Below are 24,008 nucleotides of genomic sequence, written 5' to 3' on the forward strand. Positions count from 1 at the left end.
ATTAACATAGAAATTTGAATGATTGTTAAATTTAACACAAATTTTCCAATTGTATGTACATAAAAGATATATTTAAATTATAAGGTCAATTAATTATATATGTTACAAAGACATACATATAAATTACAGATAACATATACGAGTATCGGTGAAGTGTCAATTAATATAAATATTATCGATAATTATCTTTAAATTACAAATCCTTAAATTACAATATCTCGCCGATAACGAAGTCGAGTATCTCTCTCGGTACAGTAGATAACGTTACCGACAAAGTAACGGTGCTCTCTACTTCTCTCTCTCTCTTTCTCTGTCTAAATATACACATATATATATCTAGTCTTCCTAGGCCAGTCACCAGTGAGAAACCCAGAAACACCGAGCGCGGCGTGACGCGTAGAGCGCACACACGCACACAGATAAGACGTTTACACGCACAATACACTGAATAGTGAGGTACCGTACGGCGAGTTACGTGTTCGAGTCGGTGGTTTCTGTAGTCCTTTCGACGATGCCCTGGTGATAGCGACAAGGTTTCGGCACCATGACTGCGCCACCGAATGCCAAAGGATCGGTAAGTCTACGATCAACCCGATGCAACCGATGCGTCGCGACGGCGACGTCCGGGCGATCAATGCGATCTTACGGGTGTGCCCGCTTTTCGTTCTACCGTTTCCCATTCCCATTCGTGTTTCTCGTCGCCCGCGCCCGTTCACGTTTGCAAACTACAGTTTGCCGCGCCACACCGCGTCACATCATAGTGGCCAGTAGTGACAAAATTGTACGCCGTGGAAACAGGACGCCCTCCTGGCGACCGGAACGAGACGCGCCCGTTTCGTCGAGGAGATCGTTAATTCGAATTAATTCTGATCGCGTTTCCGTTTCGCGGAGAGTCATGAAGGACGACGAGTGAGATCATCGCGGCAAGACGTCGAACGCAACGACGCGTTCCAATCGTCTTGCGAGTGCCTGAATCTTCCTTGGATCTTCCTTGTGACATTCGAGTGGTTCCACGGATTATTGATAAAACTGTATCCGTTGGTGAATATACGTGAGAAAACACGCAGTCCCCCTTTCACGGCTTTGTTTCTTTTTTTTTTCCTTCTCATCGATGCCGGGTGCACGCCCATTTTTTTTTTTCGTATCACTATTGGCAACCATCGTCCCACAACATCCCGGTGAATTTGAAAAATTTGGATAATTGGGTCAGCTTCGATCTTGCGGCTGATCGCGCTAAGGGTTTTAAGCGCACGCGCGTGTATGTTTATCTGTGTGGGTGTAATTTTGTGTTTACTGCATTGATAAAAGCGCCACGGGGTACATGACCGCGGAGTGATGTATGATTAATTGAAGAAAATCAGACCGGGATTCTATATATATATATATATATATATATATATAGATAGATAGATAGATAGATAGATAGATATATAATATATCGTTCGTATCGTTCCGGATGTGACGAATTTTTCTGTTTATTGATCTTTTTTTTTTAAGGAAGCCGGAAGACTCCGAGTGCTGTTACGTGTCGAAACATTGAAGGCTTTCAGTCTCATAAAATCTATCTCATTTAATATCTTCCAAAAGCTTCTGAAACAATTTCCTCATTAAACAATGCCTAGTACGATATCCTGAGTATGTACATTGCAAAAGTGTGGTGATTGTCAATAAGAAATACAAATAAAACGAATTTTATATAATACAAATAGCAGTATTATACATTCGTGTTCTGTACATTTTTTTTCTTCGAAAACAAAAATTAATATCAAGTAAATAATTAGTTACAATTTATATATGTACATATTTTTTTTAATAAACAATCTTATAAATATTTTCTAATGATGTTAAAGTATATATGTGAGAATCACTTAATAATTTTTGTATATTTATTGAAGTGAAAATTAATGTGAGATACGAATGACTCATATTGTATAGTAAAAGATCGATTGTGTAGTAAATCATTGTATACATTAAGAATTAAATGAAAATTAATCGATGGAATTAAAACACAAATGATTAATTTTTACAAGAACGTAGGACTCTTAATTTAAAAACAGTATCAGGAGTATATAAGGGCATATAAGAAATATAAAGAAATATTTTAAAACATGAAAATTCAAGTGAGAAGTATATATATACTATAATATTCTGTAATTAATTGAAAATCATTATATATATATATGTATATATACAATTAGAAAACGCTATATTCAGTCAAGACGGATTTTCGTATATTTTTAAAAAAAATTTATACAATTTCCGTTCGAATTTCAGCTGAAATTTTTTGCAATAAATTATTTATAGGGTTTAAAAAATGTTTATTAAAATATAAATAATATTAAATTGCTCGTTATTTGTGATATTACTATTTCAGTCTAGAACTTCGATCTAGAACTGTGTTTTAAAATCAACAAATAATATTGATGTTTGAAATACAAATTGTATAAATCCATAAAAAATTAGGCGTGAAGATCCGCTTTAATTAAATATCACGTTTTCTATTCATTTGTATTTTGGCTGTGTTCGTATTTTACTGCCAGTTATCAGTATAATATACGTAACGGAAATATAAATTTTCAGTAGTAGCAATCAACTAGCAGCATACCCTATTATCTATTCTACGAATGTAGACACCCTTTAATTTCGGTTCAATTTGTTATCTTCTAAGGGCCAGGACATACAAAAAACTTAAGTAGTAAAATTAAATAGTAAACGGATTAGTCAATAGAGATCGATAACGTAAGCAATATTAAATTCATAAACATATTGATTTCCTTATCTTAAGGGCCATGGCACACAAAAAACTTAAGACAGTAAGACGTAAGCAGTAAGAAAATCAACATTGGATTAGTTACTGCTTACGTTATGGCTTTACGGACTCTACTGTGATTAGTCAATTCGCTAACTGCTTATGTTTTACTGCTTAAATTTTTTTGTGTGTTATGGCCCTAATTTTTAAAATTAGAAAACGGCAGACGGAAATTATAAACCAAAAATAAAAATAGGACAAATGAGAGGCACGGTTATTAATGCGCAAAATTATTAAATAATGATGTTACTTTTTTATTGGAAAAATGCGATGTCATCCAGGAAAATTGTACGTTTCGAATGACTTTGAAGTTCTTCTCAACAACGAATTACAAATTCATGTACTCGATACTTTATTGTAAGCACGTTTAAGAGAGCGTTTATTTCATTACATTATATTTGCATGAATATTTAATTGCGATATTTATTAAATGGTAATCCAAAGTTTCAAGACAAGTTCTTTATTTGTCGAGATTTTATGCTATATTCAAGGGTGCGGTCCACTTAGCACTACAAACGCTTCGAAAGCATGATCAATCATAAGAAAGACTGATCAATCATAAGAAAGAATTTCATTAATTGACCAATCAAAAAATGTTTCGAAACATTTGTAGTATCAAATAGACCGTAGCCTTAATGTGGCAATTGTTGTTGGTGACTTGTCTTTGAATCATGAGAGGATGTATATACATGTATAAAATTTGTAATTTATTGCTGAGGAGGACTCCAAAGTGAGTTGAAACGAAAATACAATTTTCATAGACGTAATTTTTTTTCGAGCAAAATTATTACTTAATAATTTTGTGCATTAATAACCGCGTCATATTCTCATTCATCTTATTTGGTTTCTATTTTTGGTTTTAATATCGAGAGTCCGTAATGAAGTTACATTTTGAATGGTTTGAATATATTGAATTGAGATTGAAATTAATCTTACATTGATCTTATGGGCCTAAGAATTAGAAAAAGATGAAGAATAGATCGAATCGAGATTAAAATTAAATAGACTGGTAGAAATAGGTTCGTGTTTTATTTGTATCTGACTGAATCTAGAATTTTAATTAATACAGCAAAATTTTTTTCCTATATATATTGCAGTAAGAGTGTAAAATTCAATAATTATATATTTATATATTTATTAATTGCTTAAGATTTTTAAAATTATTATCATCAGTAAACACTATTGTACACTGAGAAAAAATGCTGTTGATTCAAGTAAAATATATATTATGGACTGTCACTAACATAAATAATTAATTCATGTATACTTTTATTGATATAAAAGCATAAATTATTATTTCAATAATCAAGGCCTTGTCAATAAAAATATATATAAATTAATCACTTATGTTAGTGGCAGCCCATAATATCGACTTTAATTGAATCAACAGCATTTTTTTCTCAGTGTAAGTAAACTAATATTTGTCTGTTAAAACTGTTTAGTAAAAGCATATTGCTTAAGCTAAATTCTTTGCGAATTGTATATCTTGTTAACAATGATTTAACTGCAACTTGATAGCTTTTGATTTTTTATTTTAATTTAAATAAAAGGAAAAAAGTATAAGTTATTATCTTTGATTATTTGTTATTTAAGATAAATATTCACCATGAAATTAAAGAAAAAGATTTTTCGAAGATATACAAAAAGATAAATATCCTACATATATATAATTTATATATACATATAATATGTATGTGTATGTGTGTGTAACATATACTATATGATAGCTAATTCGTTTTTACTGTAACATATAAATCTCTCTGATGCGTTTTGTCATTTTACAAATGTTTTGAATCTTTTCTTGAAACCTTTTTGTAACTCAAGGGTGAAGGATTTTATTCATATATCTGTTAACCCTGGCTGTCCTTTGTTCCGGACATCATAAATACTTTTGCTTCAGAAATCGTAAATCTTTTTTCACAATGGACGATCACTAAATATTATTTAGTTAGAGTATATTTGTCTTGTGGTATTGATTATTATTTTGAGAAAGATCTTCAGAAAAAGATTCATTTCGAGTGTAAAGTTTCTTTAGTTCTCATCTGTCGCTCACATGAAATTTGACTCTGCATATGTGCGCTGTATGTCGGACATATCGGTTCGCTTTAGTAAAGCATTTGATAAAAAAATGAGTTTCTTTTTTTTCTTCTACTTTAAAATATGACGTTGCGTCTCGCATGTAACTTGGAGAATCTCGGAGAAACAATTTGAAAGCTTTTGCAGGTGGTATATTATAAAAACTGCTTATAAATTATTAATACATTTCTGCTTTTTCTGATTTTTAGTATTTTCGAGCAAATTCCGATTAACTTATTGGATGATATTTGTACAATTTTATTCATGTTAATGAATATTTTTTACAAAGTATTTAAAAGCTGAGAGAATTAAAAATTTAAAAATAATGAATAGATAGTGAGCCAGGCATGATTAATATCTCAAACGTTCTATTTATTTTTAAATTATACGTCCTCAGAAAATAAAACTTACAAAAATATAGAAGAAAGATTATTATTATGAGATAGGCGTCTAATATGAGACAGCGGCGTTTCTGCTAAACTAATAGACGTTATTTATTGGTTCCACTATGAATTTATTGCTCTTGGATCGAAAACTTTAGTAGGAAATTTATTTTTTAGATTATGCTTGCAGTCATCGTAAAAAAAGATTTAAGAATTTGGATTATCTTCAAGTTTCATTGAGATGAGCCTTTAAGCATTGTTAATTATTTAATAAATAAATATTTGGCAATAAATTCTTCATGTAGTGATGGAGTAAAGTCGTACTAATAGAAAAATACGGAATATGTTAAATTGCTTAATTACAGAAATTAGATTTAATGATCGCAAAACGTAAAGAGTGGAAATCGTAATATGAGATACTCAGGGTATTTCTAATATGAAATAACCAATACCCCTATATTATAGTGAAAATCGTTGCTAAAGTATAAATTATTGTACAATAATAAAAAAGGCAATGAACGGAATGAACGTCAAGTGCTTATATCTGCGATGCTTGATTCAAACTATTTGAAAACGAGGATGTAATCTATCTCATGTTCATTTTTCGCGCACGCTGGCTGGCTGTTTGTTTGTATTTTAGAAACATATTAAATAAAGTTTTTTAATTGCAATACTGATATACTTTGCGTTTTACTGTCGATTTCTCGAGGCATCTTATATTAGAAGCACAATTTTTTTACTTTGCGATTTGCTCACTTTTTACAACTCTTTAATTTTCAAAAAAAAATGAAATTTGAATTAAAACATTATATAACATTATCTTAAACTTATTAAATTCCCTTCAAAATGACCTGTTATTTTTTTAAATTCTACCTATAGACTTCTAGTATTTATCTAAAATGAACTCGTAATAGGTATCTCGTAATAGGAGCCTTTCCTCTATACATGTCGAGTCAACGCTTCCATAATGATTACAAACAGAAACTATCAGTTATGTTCATTGTGACAAAAATGTGTCGAAAATCTTATATATCTGTCATGGATACAGATGCAGATTGTCGCTCACAATTGATAAAAAATGTTAATATTGCAGAAATCATGATTTATTTTTTTTTAATGGGATCAACTTAATTTGAGCGAAGATTGATGAAGTTGTCAGTTAAAAGAAAACTATTGAGATAAATATGAAAGGAAAGATTAAAAATAAGAGATAATAAATTGTACAGTTAGAAATTTTGCCGTGAATAATTCTGCCGATTGAATTAATTGTCGATTAAGTTAACATGGATTTGATCAAAGATGTCCTAGTCCTTTATCATTTTTGACGAGAGAAACCTTTAATAAAAGAAATATTATTGTTTTAGCGTTCTAAGTACGAAGCGACAATGAGATTTGCCGTGTGTATTATTTGCACGCTGGTGCTTGGCACAGCAGCTGTAGGTGAGTGTAAACAATTTAATCGCTCGCGGATTACTTTTTATATTTATTATAATTAATATAGCTAAGAAGTTTATTCTATTATGCTACGAATTGCAATGGATTTTGCTATTAAACCTGTGATTTTTTAATTTTCAATTATAGTACGTGTCCCGGAGAATGTAGAAGGTGAAATACACTATTATGGAAACCGTTTTTCGTAATCGTGCTTTCTATTATAAACAATCTTTCATTCACGCAAAGACCATTTTGCCACAGAATAAATTCTCTACACGGGGCTGCTATGTTTTTGTGTATTTACATTTACATATATACATGTCCCTATTTGTTTACACTCCAGATCATGTACACTTCTTAGTATTTGTACATTCACGCAATTACACCTATGTCTAGAGTATCTTTGGCTGTTAAAGCCTGTTCTACAATGTGCTCTTTGTTTCTTATTTTTTGCTTTTTCCCTCCTTGATGACTGTTTTAGCAATTGTATTTCTTGTTACTGTTTCTCGTTTTTTCCGAAGTTTGTTAACTTTTATCTCGGGCGACAAAAAACAAAAAAACCAGATAAGAAGCAAAAAGATAAAATAAAAAAAAGGAAACAAAAAAAAGGAAACATTGTAGAATAGGCTTAAAATATACATGAAACATTCATGAAAACATTGTAAATCATTTTTATGTGAATATTTTATTACCATATACATTATTTACGTTATTTTATGTGCAATGCAACATAATTAACATAAATAACAATATAACATAAATACAACATGGTTCCAATACAACAATAAACATACATACAACATAGTTTCAATATGAACTGTAGAATATTATTTTTATTAGATTCGAGATTCATTACTTTCAAATATTTGTATGTACCTATCCTGTACATATCCTTTAAAGAACATTTTCTTCTATCGTGTATTTGTTCTCTTTATATCCTCTTAATGTATTTATTTCAATTAAGTTATAGTAAGGTGTGGCTGACCTTTATGATAATTAATTAAAAATCACGAAGATCATCTTTCACAGCGGAGTTTCATTACATTAAACAATTATAAATGTTTCTTGTTTAGATTACATTTGTGTATTTCTCTTTTACTAGTTTACTTTAATGGCACAATTGTTCTGGACCTAATATATTTTTTTGTTTATTAGTTCAATCACCGCCACGAATATCTAAACAGCCACCAACGGATGAGCAACTGTTTCAAGTGGCACGACCAAACGCCAGTGAAAATCATAAACCATTTCTAATTGAATGTGAAGCGGAAGGAGAGCCAGCTCCAGTGTACGTATCTGATTTTTTTTAGATTTGATTTTTATTTTGTTTTTTATTACATATAGAATATTGTTATCTTTAAGTCATCTTTTACACGGTCTGTTGTCATTATTAGATAGTATCTCGCAAGTGCTATCAAGGAAATAGCTATTATGTAAATATGACACTTGAAGTTGCTTAAGAATGGAAAACGTACTTTCGGAATATTTCATTGCACTCACGTCGAGCTTATTCATCTCATGCAGTATAGAGAAGAAGTCGGTGCAACTGGTCGATCTTAATTACAAAGATGATCTCATAGCTTTAGGATGTGTGAAATAATCATCACTAATACTGACTTATCTAACCATACGGGCGTTGGTGCAATTTTTTATAAACAAATAAAGAATGATTATATAGTTTATACATATAGTGTGTGTGTGTGTGTGTGTGTGTATATAAAATCTTGGTTATAAGAAGAAATTATATTATTTATTTATAAAAAGAAATTTATTCACAAATTAGAAAAAACAAATTATAAAACGCGTGTTAAATTTCATCATGTATGTCGATGTTGAATTAATTTTAATAATGAATTTAAAAAATAACTTGTTAAATGATAAGTTTAATCAACGATTTATGTGCCAATATAGACATATTATAAGACATTGTTATAAGATTTATCTTTTTCATTTTTATTTTTTACTATGTTTTTATTATGTGTTAAAAATATGATTTAACGCATGTTAGAAAAAATTCTGATATTGTATAATTTTATATAGATATCATTGGATTAAAAATGGAAAACCCTTTTTGTGGCCAGCGTATGACGATCGCATTTCTCAACAACCTGGTAGAGGTACTTTGGTTATATCAAGACCGCAAAATGAAGATCTAGGACAATATCAGTGTTTTGCTGAAAATGACGGGGGCACAGCTACATCGAATTCGGTGTTCGTTCGAAAGGCCGAATTAAATTCGTTTAAGGATGAAAATCCGATACCGTTAAGCGCGACTGAAGGTGCACCATTTAAACTTACCTGCCAACCACCCGATGGCTGGCCTAAGCCAAACGTTTATTGGCTAATTCAGGATATCGCTGGTAGTATCAAGTCAATCAATAATTCAAGGATGACCCTTGATCCGGAGGGTAATCTCTGGTTCAGCAATGTTACGAGAGACGACGCTTCGGATGATTTTTATTATGCCTGTGCCGCCACATCTGTGTTCAGAAACGAATACAAAGTAGGCAATAAAGTTTTGCTAAATGTAATTTCTACGGGTGCGTCTAGCGGCCAGAACAAATATGCTCCTGAAAGGCAATATGTCACCAGGAAAAATGAGATTGCTATGCGCGGTAAAAAGGTAGAACTGTATTGTATTTTTGGAGGGACGCCTTTGCCGCAGATGGTTTGGAGCAAAAATGGTCAAATGATCAAGCCGAGCGATAGGATAATTCAAGGAAATTATGGCAAATCTCTCATTATAAAACACGTCAATTTTGAGGACCAGGGGCAATATACTTGCGAAGCATCAAACGGAGTGGATCAAGCCCAATCGTATTCTATAAATCTGCAAGTAATGGCCTCACCGTATTTCATCGTTGAGCCGGAGTTCGTGAATGCTGCGGAGGACGAAACTGCAGAAATCAGATGCGAGGCTAGCGGAGTGCCCGTTCCTGAAATCAAGTGGATCCGTAACGGTAAACCGATATCCGAAGCGCCGGAGAATAAAAGAAGGAAAGTCACGTCGAATTCCATTATCATCGAGAGATTGGTGAAAAATGATACGGCAAATTATGGATGCAACGCTACTAATTCGTTTGGATACGTTTACAAGGACGTATTTATAAATGTGTTAGCGCTCGCGCCAGATATCACGCAACCGCCTATGAACTTAAGCTCAGTGGATAGCAAGACCATTCGGATTACGTGCCGCGTTTTCGGCGCGCCTAAACCCGAGGTCAAATGGATCAGAAACGGACAAGAATTAACCGGCGGTCGTTACAAAATTCTAGATGTAGGCGATTTGGAAATCGAGAATGTGATATTCCTAGATGCCGGTACTTACACGTGTTATGCCAAAAATAAGTTGGGTGAGGTGAATGCATCCGCTATTTTGATGGTGAAAGAGCATACTAGGATAACAGATGTGCCAGAGGACTATGAGGTCGCAGCCGGCTCTACTGCCACATTTAGGTAAAATTTTGCAAACAAATATTGAAATTTCAATAAAAGGAAAGATAAATCTATAATCTTATGTATAATTACAAAATATCGCTTATAATTTTTGTTCTACGTTTATTCTAGGTGTAATGCTGTTACTGATCCCACTCTACCTCTAACCATAGACTGGTTGAGCAATGGCCAACCAATAGACTTTGAGATGGAACCGAGATTTGTACGAAGTTCCGATTATTCTCTATTGATTACGAAGACGACTGAATTGGATTCTGGTATCTACACATGTGTCGCCCGCACTGATCTTGACGAAACAAGCGCGCAAGCGACATTGATAGTTCAAGATGTACCTAATGCGCCGAGATTAATCAGCATCAAATGCCAATCTAACTCTGCTATTGTACAATGGATACCTATGGGAGATAATAGATCTCCAATTCTACGCTATACGATCCAATATAATACTACTTTTACACCAGATACCTGGGAGATAGCTCACGATCAGGTCCCAGCTACGGACCAGACGTACGAAGTGCCTATGTCACCCTGGGCTAATTACACGTTCCGTGTTCTTGCGTGGAATAAAATAGGTGAGAAAATCCTTTTTTTTTTTAATCAATTTACTATGGTTATTATTTTCTCTTTGGAATAAATAATATATATATATCATTATAAACCGATATAACGATATTGCTTTTTACACAGGTACTTCTTTACCGTCATCACACAGCGATGTTTGTACTACCTTACCGGATCTTCCTAATAAAAATCCGGACAATGTCGTGGGCAAGGGTACAACGCCACAAAATTTGGTTATTTCATGGACAGTCATGTCACAGATAGAGCATAATGGCGCCAAATTTGAATATAGAATATTTTATAGAAGAGATATACGGGGTGAAGACTGGATTACAAATAATATACATGATTGGAGAAAAAATACTCTTGTGGTAGAAAATCAACCTACTTATCAGAGATACAGAATTAAGGTTGTCGCGATAAATGAAAAAGGAGAATGTAGAGTTCCAGCTAAAGAAGTTATTGGATATTCCGGAGAAGACGGTAGTCTATTGATAAAATTGCTCAATTACGATATATTAAGACTGCACATAAATAAGAGAGAAGAAACCTATTTTCGGTCAAAGCGGACTTTGTTACTTATAAGAAGAGTTTCTATTTCTTTCAGTGTGATTAATTTATGTATATATATCGAAAATAAATTATGCCGTGTTTGAACGTTTTGTTGAATAGACTTTGTAGGTAATATTTTTTAATGTATGAAAAGATCCCGCACTGCTTATATGGAAAATTGGATTTCGATAAAATTAGTTTTCACATATAATATAGCTTATAATATGGTGAATAAGAGATATCATGTATATAAGATTCAATAATGGAATTTGTAAGCTGCAGTATATCAAAGATATTTTGTGTATGAGCACAAGTTTTACATCTTTGATACTATACTATAGCTCAAAAACTTTATCGAGCCTTATGTCTATCTTTTATTTACATATGTGAAAACTAACTCATTTCATCGAGATTCAATTTTCCATATTAGTTCTTTTCTTTCATATATTAAAAAAAATACAAGATCTATCTAACAAAACACTCGGAAACAGCATAATTTGTTTTTGATGTTTTATTATGCTCAAAGAGATTAGAATTTCTATTGTGTCCTCTCCTTGTGAGCAATATTCATGTAAACGTATAAATACAATTTATCAGTTCTGTAGATTGCCGATTTGATTTGTCAGATTTGAAACACAATCATAAACTGAAATCATAATTTTACAATTAATTAATTGATTTAATAATTATAATCTATTTATAACAATGCTCCTAATATCTTAAAAACTTGTAAATAATTTGTGAAAAATACAACCGGAATTCGAACTTGAATCTCCTGAATTCCGTTCTCCCTATCGAGGCATAAGATATTAATCATAATAATCAGTATACGTATGTGAAAGAATGTCTTTTTTAATCGACGCGAAATAAAGTCTAATAAACTGAATCGGTGCATTCTACAAATGCAGTCTACAAATTGATAATTGTTTTGAATATTCACATGTGAGTATTACTAACCACTAAAGTTGCACCAATTTCACTTTGACTTTAAGCGAGACTTAAAATTTTATCTGTCTCGTTTTAAAGCCAAAAAGAGACCAACGTTGGTGCAATCAGTCCTAAGACTCGCTTTGATCAAAAATGATTTTTTTCTCTCTTATTTATATTTAAATACTTGTCTCAGTTTATTTTATTTAATATGCTAAGATTAATTATTTTAATATCAATAATTAACTATTTTATGCGATTTGTAAAACATTAAATCGTTATTTCAGTACCCCTACAAGCACCCGGCAACTTTACAGTAGATAAACCAATATCGGGTACATCTGCTTATGTGCGTTGGAGTCCGGTACCTGAAGATTCGGTAAGAGGTGAATTAGTGGGATACAAAATTCAAACGTGGACGGAGAGGGATGGTGAAAAGGGAATGCGTGAGATTGATATTCGCGGTGGTAATAAAACTGAAGCATTAGTTGAGAAGTTTGTTCCGTACAGTAAAAATTATGTGAGAATGCTCGTTTACAACGGCAGGTAATAATACTTTGATTATATATTGCTGTCCAAATTTTGCTTCTTGTAACCATCTTTAAATAATGTTTGTTTTGTTCAGATACAACGGTCCTACGAGCGAGACTTTAAACTTTAACACACCAGAAGGAGTACCAGGGACAGTACTTGGTCTAGAAGCATTCCCCATGGGATCCAGTGCGTTATATCTAGCGTGGCAGCCGCCTGCAGAACCGAATGGTATTTTAACCGGATATAGAATTTATTATCAGGTTGTGAACGGCACAAAGCTAGGAACGTTACTCGAGAGAAAGCCAGATGTTACGGATCCAAAAGCTAAGAGTGCCAAATTAGCCACATTAGCGCCTGATACAATATACCGCGTTCACATACGTGCCACAACTAGTGTCGGTGAAGGCAATGAGTAAGTATCGCGTGAGTTACAAGAAGTTAACATTAGTAATATTTGTATTATTTGTAAAGTGATAAACATTATTTTGTTATTTTATCTATGTTACTTATAATTTTGATGTATTTTTACAGCTATTTTATCGAACAAAAAACAAAAATGTCTCAACGACCTGACATCCCACAATTTATATGGGAAACTGTACCAGTGGAGAATGGATATTCAAACGTTAGGATCATTTGGGTGCCGAATTTTAATGGTAATCCGGGAAGTCATTTCTTCGTCAAGTATAAGCTGAAAGGCGAAACGATATTTTTGGAGACGGATCCCGAGTTCCAGTCGAATAGTATTGAGGTATGTCTATAACGATTTGTGTTTGACGCTTTTTGATATGTTAATGGATTCTATTAATCGAAATTCTTTCGGATATCTTTTGTATTGAAATCTTAAACTATTATGCTTAAATTAATAGTGTGATTAGTATTATGTTCATTAAATTTACATTTTGATTGTATCTAACTTCATTCTAATTTATTATAAATAAGATATCACTTAAATACGAAAAGTGTCACTTGATTAAAACATATTGAACCAATACATGTATGTATTCTTTAAATAAATTTATCTTAGAAATATGATTGCGCGCTGTTATTATCGGATTTTCAACGCAATCTGAAATATTAATCTCTATCTGAAATATTAATGATCTTTCCAAATTTAATTACATACATCTTAAAAATCTGTAAAGAACTTATTACGAAAAATATTACCTCAGCCAAAAATTGAACTCGGATCTCTAGTATTCCATGCAAGCATCTTAAATCTTTAAAGATCGAGATAATATTTTTCGCAGTAAGTTCTTTACAAGTTTTTAAGATGCATGTAATTAAATTTGGAAGGATTATTAATATTTTAGATGGATTACGTTGAAAGCTCGAGAGTAAGGGCACGCAATCATATTTCTGAGATAAATTTATTTTAAAAATACATATTATGAGACACGGTAATAGCTCGGCGTTAAGAGAACGCGGAGCGATGAGAGAGTTGTCTGAGATCACGATATGTATTACTTCAACATCTAGTTTCGACCATCAAGTAGCGCTTATCATATTTAGAATTAATGTAGTCACATAAATGGTCTTATTTTCAATCTTATTATTGTGTAAACAAAATAATTATATGATTATTAAAAATCACATAGGTTCGCGGTCTTCAAAGTGGCGAAATCTATATAATGTCAATTGTCGCTGTCGATGGAGACTACATAAGCGAGAGTGCTCATCAAGAAGTACAAACAAGTAGCGAAGGACCCATTATTCAACCGAAAGAAAATGTAGCGACAGCTGGTTGGTTCATAGGTAATGCTTTTCTCTTTAATCAAATTTTTAGATCAATTTTGTTGACAACTGGCATGTATCAAAAACGTTGTGATATTTTTACAGGAATGATGCTAGCAATCGCCATTCTTCTTTTGGTGCTGATAATCGTATGCGTAATTAAACGAAATAGAGGCGGAAAGTATGCGGTGCACGAGCGAGAATTAGCCGCTGGACGTGGGGACTACCCCGAAGAAGGTGGATTCCATGAATACTCGCAACCATTAGACACCAAATCGGCTGGCGGACGCGCGTCCTTGGCGTCTTCTTCTCATCAGGATGGTAAACATCCTGAATCTGATACCGATTCCATGGCAGAATATGGCGATGGTGATACAGGTAATAGATTCAGAATTTATAAGACTTGGGGAATCATTGAAAAATATCTACGATGTTAGAAAATTTGATAAGAGTAGTATATAATTAAAAATATTTGCTACACGTATTTTTCGAGTATCAAATATTATGATAAAATATTAATATTAATTACGAAATATTAATTGCGTCCATGCAAGTATACACATACACACATACGCGCGCGCGCGTGCGTGCGTATATACTTCTATATTGTAGTCAAATCCCTCTCAAATCACTAGTTTTATAGAATAAATCCTCTATTCTCAATTTTCGATTTTAACAACACATACTCAAAATGTTGCGCGCTCAATTTTGAGAGTCAAAAAAACGAATTTGTAGAATCGAAAAATAGAATACGTAAGTATAATTTATGTCGGTGCAAAAAAATAGTAGAAAGAACAGTACAAGAGGAGAAATTAAATAATATATAATATATTAATTGAGAATAGAAGAGTTACATAAAGAAGAGGTTTAGGGAAGAATTAATTACGAGAATTGACTTTTATGAAATAGGGTACGTATTGTTGTCAATTATTGCAATATAGACAAATGTATCACATTTTAATATTTTCATAATATTTTTAATACTTTCGTTTAGAGAGCACAATGAAATAGTCTCATATTTCATGTAAACACAGCTGAGTGTATTTTCATACTCATTTAAATCTTGTATCATGTAACACTTTTCCTTTTATATACACTTCACAGCTGCAGTCGCATAAATTATATTTATTTATGTATTTGCTTTAGATTATTTTATTTTTAATTTGTCACGTATATTTTGTTATATATTTTATTTGCTTTATTGCTTGTGACTCGATATAGAGGGCATGAACGAAGATGGTTCTTTCATTGGTCAGTATGGCCGACATCGTAAGCAGGAACCAAATTCACAAGCATTTGCCACCCTAGTTTAAGGTAAGTTCAACAAATGTGTTCTTGAAATGAAACAGTTGAAATATGAAATACAAATTCCTGAAACATTACTATTCACCTGTTACACTCTTTTAATTGATAATCTTCTATTTTCCAATCAATCTTGCATAAAATCAAAGTATACAGGCAGATCTGTTCCACCAATTATGAATCGACCGCTCTCATACAAAGTCTCTCTAATACACACTTTTAACACTTCATTCGCTTCGTTTATGTTTTAGCAAACTAATTCGAAAATTAACATAATTGTGTAATATCCAATAAAATTACACGCTGATGTATATAGCATTACTTCATTTTAAAATTAAAAAAGAATTGTATGATGCATATAGCGTCATACTTTTATATATAATATTTTGCGTATAAATAATAGAATTCATTGTTTGTTCTAGGACGCTTTACGGAGGATGGATCCTTCATCGGACAATACGGACCTAAAGGTAGACCAGAGGAGACACCATCTATTCCAACTGGTACTATGGCCACGTACGTGTAACATCCGCAACTAACTTAATCAAAGCCGCATAAAAAATTTTTTTCTCTTTAAAGTTAAGGATCCTCTGATTCTTAACTATTGCAGCAGCTCTGCTATGCACCTTGCGCTGGGCGCAATGTCCAACACTATACTGCCAATTAGACTCTGAGTTTTGGGTTTTATAGTTTCTGTAGGAAACCATGACTGTTTTTACAATCACTTAAAATACTGTAGATCGTCACTAATTATGGTTTTGGGTTTAATGAAGTTAAAATACTACAAACATTCCAAATTTTTTAACTAGATTTTTTTATACAATAGAGAAATAGTATGTGAAAGATTAATTTTTTTATGATGATTTTTTACTTTATAATATATATTATTACAAGTGTTGACGATCAATCATATCTCTATTTTAATTATAAAACCCAAGAACATTATAGGTGTTTCATAGCGTGCAAGCTATTTATGGAAATAGTACCGTAGAAACTATTCTAGTATTGATCGTAATATCTTTGACAAAGCCAGGTTGAATTAGACACTCCGATTGGTGGCAAAGTATACAAATTGCGTTCGTATTATTCCAAACTCGTGCAAATGCGAAGTACTTTCAAGACTGCATGTAATATCCAATGTTTTATAACATGATTTCTAAATTTCACGTTTCTAGGTTTTTATAAATATTAAGAAATATACACGTATATTAAAACGTGTATGTATTTTTTAATATAAATAATTACATTGCTATAATTAAAACATTTGAAACAATTTGAAAATTTATTTCATTAAAAATAAACGTTGCTTATCTTGTTACATGTATTGAATAGCCTTTAAAATATTTATACCAAAGTAATTATCTGTTTATAACCATTAGAATTTTGCTTTTTTTTCTTTTTCAAATTAAAAGGATTTAATACAGTTGCTATATCAAACTGGGCCAGCTTTCAAAAATAAAGTTTTTAGTAGTTTAGTTAGTTGAGATAAAGTCGACGAGTTGCACCAATCTTCAATAATACCTGAAAATGAGAAAAGTTTCATAAAAAAGGCCTCATACATAATAATAATTAGATAATAATATTACTTGTGTTTATTACATAATAATAATTTACCATTTAAATACTTCAGAATGGATATGCAATAGCTCCTGACAGACTTGGGAAATTGTTCGTTGCAGAGATGTAAACCATACGTAAATTTGACAGTTTCAAATTTTGTTCCAAACATCCTTCCAAAAAAATTCCATTTGAGAAAAATCTTTTTGACGTTTTCTGGATTCATTAATAGGAGGCTTTACTTTACCATAAGGAAACCTCGATAGGAAATTTTTCATATATGCATCATGAAACATATCTTTAAACCAACGCTTCATACGTTTGATGCTATAATCTTGATTCAACGTATCAATGTATTCCACATTCGATTGCATAATTACAATTTGCTCAAAATTGTAATCTCTGTGTAACTCTCAACTTTCTCATCTAGACATACTTCGAGCCAAATATCAGACATTAGTGACATCAATAAATTTACATATTTCACAAATTCTTCTATAGGTAAAGTTTCTTTCTCACGATTATCAAGATCAAGATCGATTATCTTCGTCAAGATTAATTTCACAAAATTGAGCACTATCGCTATAAACTGGAATATATTTTTTCGTTTTCATAAACGAAGGCATGATCGAGCGTGTACCTATACAAAGTTTCTTGTAGTTAACAAATTTATATTACTTTTGGAATGTAACGTTGTCATTAATTGTGCCACAGGACTACCTTCATTATGAGTGTGGTCGAGTTGTTGCTACTACGAATGCTTCGAAGCATTTGATTAACCAATCGGAAGAAAGAATTTTACTAATTCACCAATCAAAAAATACTTCAAAGCATTCATCACTGTTCATTTGATATAAGGCCAAGAATAAAATTAAGTCACTTAATTTGAATTGTGATGCCGAAAACGTGTTTATAAACTTACAGAAAAAAATTACTTTGGAGAGGCTTAAGTACTAGATAAGCAATACACTGCAAAATTTATTTAAAAAAATTTTTATCATATTAGCATATTATGTTGTGTGTGTGAACGACTATATTCATAAGGAAAAAAAGTATATCTTAGTGCCTATTGGACTTTACAATGTTTACAATAACTATTTATTTTTAAGCGATTTGCAAAAGTGACTCTCTTTAAATTAAATATGCGTAATCTTAGTGAAAGCGTCAGCATTAAAAAAATTATTAAAATCAATACAATGAAATATAAAAGTTTAAAGAACTTTTTGCTGTTTTATATATATTCATAAATAAAACAAAATTATTGATATTAAAAATAACAAATTATATATTGAATTTTATAGTATATTAAAATTGATTTCTGACTTAAAATAAGAATGTCCAATATATCAATTATCATTAAAATGACAATGCATTTTACATGCAATCTGGAAAATAATTACTTTAAAAGATATTGTCGCAATCTGGCTTCGACTGATTTTAACTTTAATCTTATAATGAACGGTTATTACACTAAGAACCTTTAGTCGCGATCAATTTTTACTCTGCCGAAAAAGGGCCAAATCTAAACGAACGCATAATAATCTATAATTATCATGCACTTACACTTTTATTATTAACAAACACACTTTACACACACGTGGACGCTTGTATGCGCGAATAGTAAGGATACGCGAAAGATAGTAAAGAGTAAAGTAATATTAAAGAGAAGATTGTATATGCACTATAAGTAGATAACAGAAATCGCAAGGCCTCTATAAGTAACTGTTGCTTTTGTATGTGAAACATGCTTCGACGAAAACCCTTTTATTTTTATGAGAGTTTGCTTTTTGGTAATTTTATTATAATCCAATAATTATAAGATTAATACTATGATTATTTAATATATGAAGATATTAAATATATAAATATATATATATAGAAAGAGAGAAAGAGAGAGAGAGAAAGAGAGAAAGAAAAAAAGAGACATTATATATATTATATATATTAATTATGAATTATTACGCGAGTAATTCTTAAAAAGACGCGACGCGATCACAACAAGAGCAAATATAATTATTATTACTTAGTGTATGGGATGTTAAAATTTGTTTAGACCTTTAAGTACAATTTGTACAATTTGTTTAGATAACCGTTAAGTTAATGTAGTCATTGCGATGTACAGGTTGTCTGCAAAAGTGTCGCAAGCAAATATGTCAGGTACAAAGATAAAGTGAAACAAAGATAGGTACAAAGTGTATAATATTTATGATACGTATGTACGAAGAATCACAAAGTATAGTATTCTTAAATGATATATCTTATACCGGACAGCATCTTTTCATGATAAATTCGTACAAAATACGTCCTTATGCTGAATACAGAATTATTCTTCTAATTGAAATATATTTGTTACGGAACTTTTTTGCCGAACATCCTGTACAGGTGACTTGGACGTCACACGATTAAGATTTCTTTCTTGGATCGAGTCATAAATAATTTCTATTAAATATTCATCTTTTCGGAAAATCTTTCAAATAAGTCATGTGGCGATTGACTTTTGTTTTTTATCAGAACAGATAAATATTTCTTCTTTTAAAACTTGAAGCTGAACAATTAATAGTATCCTGCGATCCTAACAGATCGTTGAAGATTCATTACTGAAAGGAGGAAAAAACCTCGAAGTATGATTTCAAAAAAGATAGATTGAAAAACTTAAAAGTGCCATTCGTCACATGATACTTTGGAAATTCAAATAGAATAAAAAGAAATAGAAAAAGGAAGAGAAAAGAATAAAGTATGTGAAAAATATATGTATAACACATGCGATGACCTTAACCGTGAGCGTGGAATCAATTTCCACAGTTTCTTTTCAGAGATATGATCATATGGTTTCACAAAGTTAACAATAATACATGTTTCTGATTGTGACAACTGTACAAAGAACTGTACCAAATGTTCCCATGTCATCAATCCATCTCTGTAGCATAGCAAAGTACCTAAAAAGCACTTATGCGGATACACAAGATGTGTGGTGTATTTACATTTATCGCATTACAGTCAAAAATGAGATTTCGATAATATTCTCTTGCTTCCTGAAGTCATTCGAGTCATTCTTGTCCGATGATTTGATGCTGCACGCGATCTCTTTCATCCTGGATCTCGTGATCTGCGACGATTTACACTCTTCGATTTGTTGTCGTTCTGCGAAGCTCCCCTCCCCCCCTTCAAGGAAACCTACTTTTGCTCCAGGAAGCGTAGAATATGATTCTGCGTCTTACGCATCTCCAATCTATCAAGGATGTTGACAAGGATGATCGCAGCTGCGACTTAAACCGCGTCGTCCTCTGATATTGCGATTATTCACCTACGACAAAAAAATCGATCTTATTTAACGGCTTGTCACGCTTAATTAATATAGATTTATTACCTCGTACTGACTAATTTCCGAGTTTCTCGGAGATTATTCTGGTTCACAAGTTTTTTGCGTTCTGTACGTGACCAAAGCATAAAAGCGACCCATGACATCGGCATCGTAGATGAAATACAGTCTGCTCCTTTGCTCTTTCATTGTTGTCGTCATTCCTTTGTCCATGATTGCGAGAAATGCAGACGAAACTTAGAACTAGATTCTATTGTCAGAACCATGAAAATTGGTCAAAACTGCCGTCTAGAATATTCAATATTCATTTTCCTTTTCTCACCATTATCAATTCTGAAATACTTTTTATAGCGCGTAATTAAAGCAGTTGTTTTAAAATATTTTTCAGAGAGAATTATATGTTTTCAAGCAAATTTATGTTTCAAAAATAATTTTTTATTCACATGCAGTAAAAGTAACATAACTGACAATTTTTTTTTGTCTATGTAGGCTTCCGATTGGAGGCTAGAAAAGTGTCTTTTACCGCTCCTCGCAGTATTTTGATATGTTATCTGCTTATCCTCCTATCCGCGGTTAATTTATGTAATTTTCCAGTTCTAGTAAAGAGTGACCCCCCAAAAAAGGGATTTTTTCGCCCATTTTTTTGGACTGTGTGTAAAATATAATGAGATATTAATTACAAAGAAGTTTCAGATTGAGGTGACAATTGTTATCATAGCTGGAGGGGAGGGAGGAGGATTACGTCTATGCGAAAATCCGTTTTACATTCCCAGCTCTGATAATTGTAATGTCTAATTTCTGTAATATTTCAATAAGATTTATAAATTCAATGTAAAATTTGGCACACAGTTCCAAAATCGAGGGCTTAAAAAACGTGCGCACTTTTGAGGTCACTCTTTATGATGTTGAATGCCAATCTTGATCCCTGATAATCTGCTAGACATCGAGCTCCCAATCTATATCTCTTTTCCTATAACTGACAACTGAAGTTTTGGAGGTGTTGTAGTCTGAAAGGCTTCGAAAGCGTTTTGCACGCGCTATTATGCGACTTGAGCTATTTAAAAATAAAGAAAAAAGATAGAAATTACTTGTGACTCGATCTAATATGTAGTATTGGCTTATCATACTAATAGTGTTTTTCATTGGCAGAACTAATGTACATTCAGTGCACTTTAAAGCCGTTGTACAAAAATTGATGTAAAAATGTAGAAACAAATTAAACCGCAAAATATTCAATACATTTTATTGTGCTATTTGATAAAATACACATTGGGCATTTTATCAATTGAGATATCTCATTTTTACATTTAGAATACAACAGCATTAATGTACACCAAGTGCGCATTAGTTCTGTGAATGAAAAACACTATAAGAAAGGAGGGTTTTTGTATTATTATATGTTCGTTACGATGTTATTACATATTGACGTTAAAGGAAAACTTATGTTAATTAGATAGAAAATAAACTAAGCGGTTGCGACGACTGGTAAAGAGTGGACAAATGACGTCATACTTGACCGAAGAAATTGATTATAAATTTATTCGATGCGATACTACAATTTCGTAGATTTATTATACGTATATCATAAATGAAACACAATGACAGGCGATATTAACGATACAGTGAAACAATCTGGTATCGCCGGTGCACACTCAATAGTACAACTGTGCAATCACTAAACTTGTAATCGAAACTGCAATTACATAGATAAATATAATATAAAATCACAATTCTCAATTCGATATCTAAATATTCTAAATATATGACTGCTGGGAAAATTGACGACGAAATGTTTCGAATCTCGATGTCCAAGTCACACATACACAACACATACACACGAGCGCGTTTACATTTTTAGAGTATTTTTCTATTGCGCTAGCCTCAATATTTACCGAAACATAGCGAGATTCGTTCATTCTGCACGTTGAATAATTAGTTAGATGCGTTGAGAACCAATGTTATATACATATATATATACAAACTTCCAATACTTTCGCACGAGCAATTATTTTCATACGTTGTATTATTCTTTTATATTTCTTTTCTTTTTTTTATAATTTTATACTTTGTATAGAAAACCATTTGTGTTTTTTGCGCGATCGTATCTATAATAATAGACGCGCGCTTTGCGGCAACCATCGGTCTTTCGACTGAGTTTCCGAGGTATCTCTATTACCTTGACGAAGGGCGAGAATCTGCTATTCTGCTTGATATTAGATTGCGTTGACAAGGGAAACGATTCGTGACTTATTAAAGAGTGTTCATTGTATAACGAGTACATGTTACTACGGAGAAAAAAAAAATGTAAAGTCTTGACTCTTTTTTTATAGCACATTTTTTTATAGTGAATCTCAATTATTTCATAATATATAAAGTATTCATTCGATTAGCTCAATCACATCATATGACATCATATTGACTGTCTTATTGTTAAGTGATGGTGGAACAAAGCGAGGATAATCTCATCAAATTGTCGATAATTATCGTTCCTATTAACGTGTTTCTTAACTTTCCGACTTCAGTTTCCGTTTTTCATCGTCAAACATTCGTTACTTAAAGGTGTTATCGCCGTTCCAGAGCGATTGCTATAAAAAAGAGGCAATGCAGAACAATGAATCTCAATAATGTAACTCAACATGTGCTCGTTTACCGTGCGAATCCTTCATTGTATATTACGCTGATATTACTAATGTGCCGATGTATTTTTCGCCGTTTATATATTATATATGCAGCTATAAAGAATGCATTGATACATTCTTGCATCGGCATCACGATTTTAGATAATTTTTCTACGAAATAAAAAAAAATCCGCAAAAACGACAGTTCAGAAATATGGATGATGCGCAGGGCAGTCCATCCACTCGTGGTGGATGATCAAATACGTATCGGAAATTAACTTATGCAAAAGTTGCAAGCAATATAAAAAGGCACGACATGGCCTAACTTTCATTGTTAACATTTTCGTCCGCACGCAAGAGAGTTATCATATAATCGCGCGCGCGATCGGGGATGGGCCACCCTGCACTGAATTCTCTCATCTTCTCCTTGTATAGCAACGAGATCACTACGTTGTATAATAATTAAGCGAATAATTGTCTCTTAATCTTTAAGTTATTCATTCACGAACGCGATCGCATTGATACGCATCCCGATATTTGCCCGCATAACTCCCATGTCAGTGAAGTAAAAAGAAAGAGAATAAAAACCAAGGAAATTCACAAAAAATGAGTACGACAGTTTAGTTTTACCCGTCGATATACGTCCAATAGTTGTAGTCGATAGTGATTCCGATTAGTTACTCCTATTCAATGCAATAAAACTGAATTTATAAGTTGTCGCTATAAGCACATCGGACTCTTGCATA

General features: G+C 32.2%; 1 protein-coding gene across 5 annotated transcripts; it reads left to right on the forward strand.

The window, feature by feature from the left end:
• Positions 1-376: 376 nt before the first annotated feature.
• Positions 377-23,869, forward strand: Nrg (Neuroglian). 5 transcript variants are annotated; one of them, XM_011065249.2, is made up of 14 exons: positions 377-574; positions 6,633-6,708; positions 6,850-6,873; positions 7,858-7,990; positions 8,743-10,158; positions 10,270-10,730; positions 10,846-11,202; positions 12,486-12,744; positions 12,824-13,144; positions 13,264-13,483; positions 14,331-14,487; positions 14,572-14,844; positions 15,688-15,780; positions 16,191-23,869. In XM_011065249.2, exons 1-13 carry the CDS (start codon positions 545-547, stop codon positions 15,777-15,779), a joined length of 3,819 nt encoding a protein of 1,272 aa, XP_011063551.1. In that variant the 5' UTR covers positions 377-544; the 3' UTR covers position 15,780; positions 16,191-23,869. The 5 variants fall into 5 exon arrangements, with proteins under 5 accessions (XP_011063551.1, XP_011063550.1, XP_011063552.1 ...); XM_011065248.2 differs by lacking the exon at positions 15,688-15,780; XM_087404562.1 differs by lacking the exons at positions 377-574; positions 15,688-15,780 and adding an exon at positions 922-1,041.
• The last annotated feature ends 139 nt before the right edge of the window (positions 23,870-24,008 follow it).

Source organism: Acromyrmex echinatior, chromosome 3 (assembly GCF_024713525.1).
Source record: "Acromyrmex echinatior isolate Ae372 chromosome 3, ASM2471352v2, whole genome shotgun sequence".
Classification (NCBI taxonomy): Eukaryota; Metazoa; Arthropoda; class Insecta; order Hymenoptera; family Formicidae; genus Acromyrmex; species Acromyrmex echinatior.